Genomic DNA, 10,380 nt, shown 5'->3' on the forward strand with positions numbered 1-10,380 from the left:
GTTACGTCGAGTTTGCTGGCTTCACGCATCAAGCACCTGTCAAAAAAAAGCGCATTCGATCGGCCCCTTATGCAGCCAATATAAAACAAATAAAATAATGTTTTTTTAATCGTTTAACTGATAACATTATTCGGTTACAAGCACAACCTTTCGGTTAACGGTTAATCGATTACTTTTGAATTTACAATGAATGTACTATTGAATGTACAAGTTTCCCACCTAAAAAGAAGGGGTTTAACATCTGAATTATACTGCCGCGTTGATTGATTACCATAAGCCATGTTGCTTGCCTTGCACGTAGTCGTGGATTTATACTTCTGCTTTCTGTTTGTGTTGCTCTGACAGTAACAGTAAAGAAATGCAAGATGACAGTGGGATTTCTATCATCATCTGTGTTGAGTTTCTTTGTAGGCGTTTTGTTAACACCAGAAAAACCTGTAATGCTAATTTAATGTAAAAGTAGCTTAAACTCGCTCATTCAGAGGTGGGAACCAGCAGATGTGCAACAACTTGAATCATAAAGTAAATACAAAACCGTATTATCTATCTAGAGCTCCTCCACAGGACTCGACACTTGCTAAAGACTTATGCCAACGAGCTCGTTTGAATCTCAGCCCTCACGCATTCATCAACACCACCAAGCTGACCAATCGATAGTTACATTTTCTGCGTCCAGGTCAGCATCAGCAATGGCGAAGAGTGTGCTACAGCTGTGTCAGACCATCAATGTGTACTCGATGCAGAGTTACGAATCTGCCTTCAGTCAAATCACCACCTTAGAATTGAATTGGTTAGTAGCAAAGTCACATTTTATTATTACATTCGCATATTAAAAAAGTTTTTCCACCAGTCATTTGAATTGAACCATATTTAGAACTTGAATTTTAAAGTATTTACCTAATTATCAAACCTTTTAGTAAACCGTGACTAAAAGTTGTAGCATGTGGATAATGCACTTACTTCTATCACAAATCTGCCATTTGGCAATTGGCTCTTTTAATGCACATAATTAAATTTTACCATAATTTTCATAGAACTTAGAAGCTCAATTTCAGATAGGAACCCAAGACTTGTGATTAGGACTGTATATTTGCAGTGACTGGACCAACAAGCAATTTAGGCGTTTTTTCAGCACCATTTAAGCTTAAAGAGCAATGTTTGAGGCAGTCATTTTTAGATTTAATTGCTGATTTACAGTGGTATTTAAAGGTTGGTTGGTAGTGTAAATTTTTGTTTTTTTATTATTCTTGCATGTACAAAATAGAATTTGCAGAGCATTGCAAAATGGTCACAGAGAGAACCGATTTACCTGGTAGAGGGGTTTAAAATTCCATTGAGACCAGTATTCCAGAAAAAAATACAACACATGACACTAAAATACTTGAATATCAAAACGCATTCAAATAAAGTCACTGCAACCAGTGAAACCTGATATCAAGTGTGGTTCAGTGCGCTAGCAGAGAACGCTTTTCCCTGCGGCTTGGAGCTTCCTGCGACAGCTATTTAACTTTAATATTTCATAAAGCCTCATGACTGTGGAGTGGAGGAGGGGTTCATAATTGAGTGAATATACTTGAGCGTTCTTCATACTTCACCAAGCGCCAGGGGTCTCTGGATATCTTTGGATCCACTGTAAACCTGCAAATTTCATTGAAAACGTTCATTGAGCGTCTTGTTTGGATTTAGTTAGATTTCTGGCTTGTCTGCCAGTTCAGAAAAGCTGAAGAGAATAGACACTGCCAGCTTCCCTGAAACAGTCATGTGGCAAGTTTAATTTGAAGGCAGTTTTAACATAGATGGCTAGGTAGTCTCTTGTAGAGCGATATTAATAGTGACAAACCTCCACCCAGCAGTAGCTCATTATCAATTAAAGCAATGGTTCTCCATTCCAGCCCTCTCTTCATATTCTGCATGTCTCTGTTATTTATTTTACACCTGATTTAAATGACCAGCTCGTTAGAAGAGCATGAACTGTGTTCTGATTGACACAGATCTACACACTAGCTGCGTCCCAAATTGTATACTTATGCACTATTCTACGCCGTTTTGTAGTATAAATAGTGTAAGTAGTGTGTTCACACTGAAAACTCTAAAAATATTAAGTGCACTTTAATTACTTGGATGATGCACTCATTCAGCTGCTAAAATGAAGTGTGTAATGATGGACACTTCACGCACTCAACGACCGCAGTTTTGCTTGCGTAGCGGAAGGGGCGGAGCTATCGGACGCACATGTTGGATAACTTTATTTATTTTAGATGGTGAAAGCAAAATTCTCCTACGAAAGTGATTTTAGCGCCTCCCGACGGTGAATGCGGTTATACTCACGGCAGGTATTATTTGATAATTCGGTCGTTTATTTCACTGATTTGGCAACCGTCAAACATCATCAGGAAAACGGTTTGAATTTCCGCTTAGTAAAAAAACATTAGTGTGCCATTTGGGACACCACTACATACATATACTATGCTGTTGAGTGTGTAAGTGCATGAGTGCATAGTGTATAGTGTGCCATTTGGAACGCAGCTAGTGTTCACTGCTCTTTACTCCGTGAGCAAGGGAGGAGCATGGGTATCTTTAAAGGGGTGGTCCACTATGTACTTTAAGTCTTGGTTGTATTTACAAGATGCAAAGCAATGTGTGCTAATGCTTCATTTGTAGAAATTTTTATTTTTTTTTTATATATTTTTGATTTACATACAGCTACTCGCATAACATGAAAAAAACTGTCATATTTCCTTCTCTGAAAGGCCTGCCCTCAAAAGGCTCTGATTGGTCAGCTAACATAATGTGCTGTGATTCGCGGCTTTGTTCCACGTCGCCAGAAAAAACGTCAGGGTCACCGGAAACGCAGGGTCATGCGTGAAGTTGCGAAATCGCATCACTAGACTGCATGAGACTAATCGAGGCTCAAAACATGACCTCTCTGGACAGAAATTTAAAATATGGAGCAATCGCATGCTTTTTAAATGTCTAATCATATTGTTTAATCCCGCCCCCTTTCGCAGAGCCGTATGACAGAATTTTGCAAACTCAAACTCTGGTGTGACCGCGGCTTTAATCAGAAGAAACAATGAAGAGCACACAGCTCACACCTGAACCTCATTCATTTCATTCATGCCCCCATGACAAACTGGGGTATTAGACGCAAATAAGGAGGAAGGACTGGTGAGAGTGTTATGGAATTTAATAATGCACGCCAAATGGAAAGCAATACAACCTCTGCATTTACTGACAGCCGCGTGTGTGGATTTTGTTGGAAAAGGTGGCGAAAAATCCTACATGACTGTAATAGTTTGATTGCTGTGTTTACTTCAATAATGCCACTAATATATTCATTCTCCACATGTCCTAATTCCATAGAGTTTAGTTCAGTTATGACTTGACAGATTAAGGTAATCAAAATTCTTTATGCCTTCAGCAGAATATAAATGAGCCATTTTTAAGATTAATCTCAAGATTACAGTGAGATTTAAAATAATTATGTATGCCCACCTATAGTATATTGTTATTATTATTAAATAGGGGTGTAACGATACACAAAAGGCACGGTTCGGTTCGGTTCACTGTTTTGGAGCCACGGTTCGGTACGGTACGGTTCGGTTTCTGTTTGCTGTGGGGTTAGAGTTGATGTCATGTTAACAGCAATGCTAAGGGACAATTCACTTAATAACAAGAACATCTTACCTTTTTCTTTATTAACTTTGTCATCACATTTTTAGTACAGTCAGGATACCCGAGTAAACAACTAGAATTAAATAAATACCTCCAATATAGACTAGTCAGAAAAAAAACTATTCTCTTTAGTGCAGCCATCTTAACCAAGTAAACTAAAATTAAATAAATAACTGCAGTGTAGACTAGTGAAAGATCTTCTTCAAAAACACCATAATATCCACAATCTCCGATGAGAGGCTTGATCTCTGTGCTGACACAGACGCTCAATTTTTGATTATATGGTTTCATTTAGATAGATAGGTTTCCGTTTAAATTAATGAAAAATATACATATAATGTGTTTGTAAAGTGTTTTTTCATCACACATTCACCAGTAAAATACATTGCGGTTGTGTCTGAAACTAATGTTAGTTGTAGCCGGCTGTATGTTTGCCTCCCGATCTCTCTCTCTCTCTCTCTCTCTCTCCCGCTCCCTCTATGCCGGTCATTTATGTAGGTCCGCCTTCATGACAGCTGCTGCCTGTCATTTCTGTAGGTCCGCCTTTTTGACAGCTGATTGGTCAGGAGACCGATCTATCATCATTTGGCGACGCAGCGCGGGAATGTAAAAAGCTTGTCAGGAAGAGCGAGAGAGAGAGCGCTTTTTCCTTTGATCTCGTTTTTTGTGTATTTTTCTGACATGATAATGATTTTTGTTGTTTTTGCTTAACTTTCGTTTGGGTAAAATTATTTTGCATTACTTTTGCCCACTTTAAGAAATTTTGTGAGGTTTGTACATTTTTATTTCAATTGATTTGTATATTATTTTTTAGCTCCGCTCCTTCCCGACAATATAGCTGCATCTCCTCAAGTTCAGTCTTAGTGTAAGGTGGATAGGGAAAATGTCATACGATTTCCATTTTGCAAACACGTAGAAAATGTATTGTTAAAGACATCAGGTAAGAGGTGAAGGGCATCTTTGTTTATTTTATTCAGTATAGGGAAGAATGCGGCGCACGGCGCTGAAGACCTTTTTTTTTTCTTTTCATCAGTTTTAGCGAGGTAAGAGGGGTTATTCATGAGTTAGAATTGTTTTGTTATATTTATTTCTTTTTTGTCTTCACCATCACCCCCTTGCTCGAGTTTAACTAATTTTTGTTTGATACTTTTGTTTAAATTTGTTACTTTATTATATTATTTTTATTAGTGTAAATATTTCTCTTTTTTTGTATATTTGGGCATTATTCTGGTTTTACTTTTGTACATTAAATCACTTTTGTTGGCAGTTCTGTTGCTTACACCCTCACATTGTGAAATTACCCCACTTTTTAAATGTTTTTCCTTACAAGTAAGTTTCGTAAACAGTTGAGACAGACAGGCAGGCGCTTTGTCTACGACACGAATTCTATTCCTGTACTCAACTGGAAAACCAAAATGTTTCCACACAGATGACTTAAATGTGTCTGGGGGATCTGCAATCTCAGTACTATGTGAAGCAGCCATCCTGCGTCCAGTAGTAACGAGTGTGATGCTCACTCAAGTCACATGACATAACATGCACTAAAATACTAACTTTAGAATATAATATTTAGAACAAATCCTCATCATTACTAAAACAATTTAATCAAATATGATATTAAAGATGTGTTTAAATTGGTTCAATTAGTTAGAGACAAGTGACGTCAACCTCAACAATGGGCAGCAGGGGGCGTGAGAGTACCGCGGTACGCCACGAGAGTTTCGCGATGCGTATCGTGGTTGGTGTTTCGCGATATTTCGGTTCAGTTTTAATATCGTTACACCCCTATTATTAGAGTATTCAGATTTACAGTGGTGCTCATCACCTCGCCAAATGCTTGAAGACTTAATTGGTTAATAACATGAACATTTTCACATGTTTATCTGGCATAGTAGATGCTGAAATACTGATTGAAAATTCAGTAACTATATAGGATAGCAGTAAAGCTCTAACATTACTAATTTAACTGATCTCATGATGAAAAGCTTTTGTTAATCTTATAAGTTAATGCCTAATAACTGCCTAATAACGTTAAAATCATAGTCTCTATTTGATTACAAATCGTCATAATTCAATTAAATATTGTTAATAACTAATAAAATGTAGGTGTACTTTTAGCTAAAATTAACATTATACCGTATTTTTTATTTTATTTTATTTTTTTCAATAGAGGTGCTCCGCAATAAACAAGGCACTTTATACTTTGCTCTCACTGAACATTGAGACAGTCCCCTTTTTCATTTTTTTCCGATGCGTTGAAAATAATGAGAATACTTCTATCACAGATATGTAAGGCTCTGGCCTGCAATTTTAGGTTGTCTAATCCAGCTGCATTCTCTTAAGTGTGTGATTTTAATGTGACTGTTCATTTTAATTCAGCAATTAATTCTTTGAAAACTAATCAGCTTAACTGAAAAGTAACTCATTACATTTAAAAAAAAATAACTCAAATATTATAAAAAATTTTTAAAGTAATGTGTTACTTGACTCTACTTAAATTACGTGTCTTATGTTGCTTGTAATCTGTTAACCCCAACACTGATTCTGACCCTAATCAAACTTCCGCTAGACTCGCACAGGGTGTTGGCATCAGAGCTGGCGTGATCGTCATGGCAACAGCCAATGTTTGACTGCAATACCACAAAAAGGCAGCTTAACAGCTAGTCATTGATAAACAGACACAACATGTCTAGCACTGTGCCAAATCCCTTATGTGCCCCTGAGAAACAATTACCCTCTGAATAGGGCTTAAGTGTCAGATCTGCCACTGCTCATGCTTTTAATGTGGAAGCTGTAATTTATTGACATGGCCGTTGAGAAATACAAACTGTTTGCATTGTAGCAATGGCTAAGTAGATAATAGAAGATTGTATACCTGAATTGGGTGAGCATGAATGCCAACTTGTCTCTTGTTGCTAAAACTGGAATTGGAGAAAGAATTGTTCTTATAATTGAAAAACAATTAAGAAACATGGGTCAACAAATGGCTGTTTTCCACTCCTTTTTCATCCGAAAAGTCGCCATTACTAAATCAAGGTTCAAAGGTGCTGACATCACTACCTAAATTTAGCCCATTGGTCAGCTCATGCAATATTCACCATCATCTGAAGGGTGAAAGACTCATTTGCGTAATCAAGCACAGGAAGAAAAGGAGAGGCCGCGTGTGTTGTGAGACGGAGAGAAAGTGCTCGGTCCTCCATTTTGGCGTTTCCTGCTGTGTCATTTGAGACCTTTTCCATCCTCAGTAGCAGGTGTCCATGACAACCATGGTAGTCTGTGTTTTGGTTACTTCCCTGCTCCTTTGTCTTTCTTATTTGTTCTTCTCTTTCAGGGCTCGAAATTAACCTTTTTGCTTAGTAGCACCGGTGCTCCTAACTTTAAAAATTTAGGCGCATCAGCCAAAATTTAGTCGCACTTAAAAGCACCATTACTACAAGTTTTATACAAACATATTTATTGCATTTTAAATCAACACTAATCAAACTAACAAGCAATATATATATATGTGTGTGTGTGTGTGTGTGTGTGTGTGTGTGTGTGTGTGTGTGTGTGTGTGTGTGTGTGTGTGTGTGTGTGTGTGTGTGTGTGTGTGTGTGTGTGTGTGTGTGTGTGTGTGTGTGTGTGTGTGTGTGTGTGTGTGTGTGTGTGTGTGTGTGTGTGTGTATATATATATATATATATATATATATATATATATATATATATATATATATCCACTCTTCATGAAACAACACCATTGGCTGTATTTTAAAAAGGGAAGGAGCTAGGCTTCCTAGCTTCATGTTTCGGTTGAGATTACATCAGACATCGAATAAAAATGCACATTTCGAAGCACTTCAGGAGACCTTTAATCTGCAAAACTGGAACATCACAATAACTGAGACATTTGTGAATGAAGCACTGCTTCCATTCAGTTAGACAAAGAGAACAAAATAGTCACTTCCTTATAAACTGATGCCAAATGTCCAAAACAAAAATGTAATTTGCTTTAGTAGAAGACACTGAGGGCCTTTTTTTCCAATTTGATGATGCACTGTGATGATAGAAATAGGTGGAGGAAAAGCAAACAGCTTCTGTCACTCTCCCAAAACTCTGCAGTCTGCAAGTATTAGATGAGTCACTTTGTCCCTAACTAAATTTGCATGGATCTGTAGTTCTATGGCCTGCTGCATATTGACTTCATCTCTGTGTCAAAGCTAATATGATCAATCTATTCCTATCATGGGTCATTTACTGTAGATGCATTCAATCTGAATTGATTTGGGTGGTGATCACATGGTGATGCAGTTACCGAAAGTCTAGAACGTTTTATTATGGCTTAACTCTATTACTATACGTCTCTTTGTCTAATAAAATCTCATCTTTTGTCTTTCAGAAATCGAGCTATAGCTGATTATTTGCGCTCCAATGGCTATGAAGAGGCATATTCCACTTTTAAGAAGGAGGCAGAGTTGGATGTGGTAATGACACACTAACACTATTTTTTTAACCATCATAATGCATTCAGGTCCATTTTGACTGGAAAGCTTGGGGAACCAAACCTTGAAATACACAAGCATTGTAATACATGTTTGATTCTAGATGTCAGACCACTGAAAAATTTTACATGTATACTTTTAAAGAGTAAACATGGTAACTTTGAAAGCTTTTTTTTTTTACACCTTATTCACTCAAACAGCAGTGCTGATAAGATGCATGTCTTTTGGAAAATTAAGTAAAAAAAATTCAATGCAAAAAAGGTTTTGATGGCATTATTCATATAGAAAATAAATACTAATGGATTGTTTGTAGGATAAATTCTCATTCGTGTATTACTATTATTTTTGTTTATTATTTTTCAGAATGATGAGTTGGATAAGAAGTTTGCAGGACTTTTGGAAAAGAAATGGACTTCGGTCATCAGATTACAAAAAAAGGTCAGTACAAGGATTTTATTATACAAATATATTTATATCCCTTTAAACCAGGGGTCTCAAACAGTTGACCCGCGAACCAATTGTGCCCCCTCCTCCTCTTCCCTCCGGGCCGCAACTGATATGAAAAATAAAACGAGATTCTGATTATAGTCAGTTTTATACCACCTGTGTTTTGTTGTGCAAACATCTCTTCTTGGCTTACATGTTATGATGATGGTGTAAATATGATAAATTTGCTAATATTTGATTCAAATTGTCTCATTCATAGATTTTTATATTATGCATAGGGGTGTCACAATTTCGATTTTTAATTGAAATCGATCAAAATTTATGCTCAATTTCGATTATCGAATCAAAAAATAGAATCGTCGATGCTGCCACGCCCCCATGGCTTGCCAAGCGGGAAAAAACAGGCTTGTTGAAGTGCTTGTTAAACTGCAGAAGCAGGAGACCCGTCGACAGAACTTAAACCCTCTCCTCTTTCAATGAAGTCGCCGGTGTGTAAGCATTTTGGATTTCCAGTGAGTTATGTTGACAACGTTCATGTTGTCGACAAAAAAACACAGTTTTGCAAGCTCTGCTATGTACGTATTATGTACGGTTCATCCGATAGACAACACCGGTATCGCGATCCTCTGCCCGCCCCCGTTGCAAATCCGCTCGTGAAAAGTACACACTCAGGCCCTGTTTACACTGTCTTTGTTTTTAAATGGCATTTTAGAACGACAACGATTTGACATCCACAGTGGCGTGTGGCATTTCTGAGCAGCCCTCCTTCCTCACTACCGCTGAAAATGCACATCACGTGACCACACAGACGCACACATAGCCTTGCGCTCGAGACAGCAGGTCCAGGCAGTCAGAGGACTGCTTCAATCTTTCACTCACTTGTACTTAGTCATTTTAGCGAACACCTCAGATACTGTTGGCTGGTTCCTGTTGGTTGTGCGTCTTTTTTACCGACGCCATTATAACGACACAGATCACTGCCTATTCACGAGTCCCGCAGAAAAAGTGATTGACAGGTGGTAATTATGTGTGTATCTTGCCTTTATTCATTTACTGTATGATTTGTTTATGGGTAAAACTAAGACCATGCAGGTCAGGTAGTTTAAACGGTAGGCTACAAATAATTAATTGGTCATTAATTAATTATTCATAATCGAAAATCGAATCGTGCCTTTAGAATCGAAAATGTAATCGAATCGAGGATTTGGAGGATCGTGACACCCTTAATTATGCATGTTATTGGCCCGTTTTCACCAAGTGGTTCGGTTTGGTACGCTTTTATGGCCATTTCCACTGTCAAAGGGTACCTAAAAGCGAACCGTACCGTACCACTTTTTGGTTAGCCTTTGGAAAGGGTACTTAGCATGAAAAAAAGGGTACCAAAAGGCTGAGCAAGTTGCGCAGCTGAATGCTATTGGTTTACAGAGATACGTCACTCGCAGAACCAGGAGAATGAAAACAAAGGAAGCGCCATTTTTAAATGCCGAGACATTACACCGTAATAATATATACATACACGTATTCAAACAAACCTTGTTGTCGTCCTGATGAACAGCCACAAAGCCAAAGACAAAATCTGCTGTGTCCTGTTGTTGTTTTACGAGCCTGTCTAAAAGTGCGAGTGGTTTCACTTTCTCCAGTCATTGATCTGCAGTTTTAATCAAACCATGTTCAAAAGGTTAGTAATGAACATTTATACGCAGGTATTTGTGTATAAAGCATCTGTTTAGTGAGAACTGCTTCTTATATGATGTGTGAAGAACTTATTTTGTGGGACATG

At 37.7% G+C, this 10,380-nt stretch overlaps 1 protein-coding gene across 1 annotated transcript in view; it reads left to right on the forward strand.

The window, feature by feature from the left end:
• The window catches only part of pafah1b1b (platelet-activating factor acetylhydrolase 1b, regulatory subunit 1b), a 29,874-nt gene that overhangs the window by 9,791 nt on the left and 9,703 nt on the right, over positions 1 to 10,380 (forward strand). Inside the window, 2 exon segments of the mRNA NM_201346.1 lie at positions 8,051 to 8,135; positions 8,517 to 8,591. Of these exon segments, the coding sequence (NP_958503.1) occupies positions 8,051 to 8,135; positions 8,517 to 8,591 (160 nt within the window).

Source organism: Danio rerio, chromosome 21 (genome assembly GCF_052040795.2).
Source record: "Danio rerio strain M-AB ecotype USA chromosome 21, GRCz13ab, whole genome shotgun sequence".
Classification (NCBI taxonomy): Eukaryota; Metazoa; Chordata; class Actinopteri; order Cypriniformes; family Danionidae; genus Danio; species Danio rerio.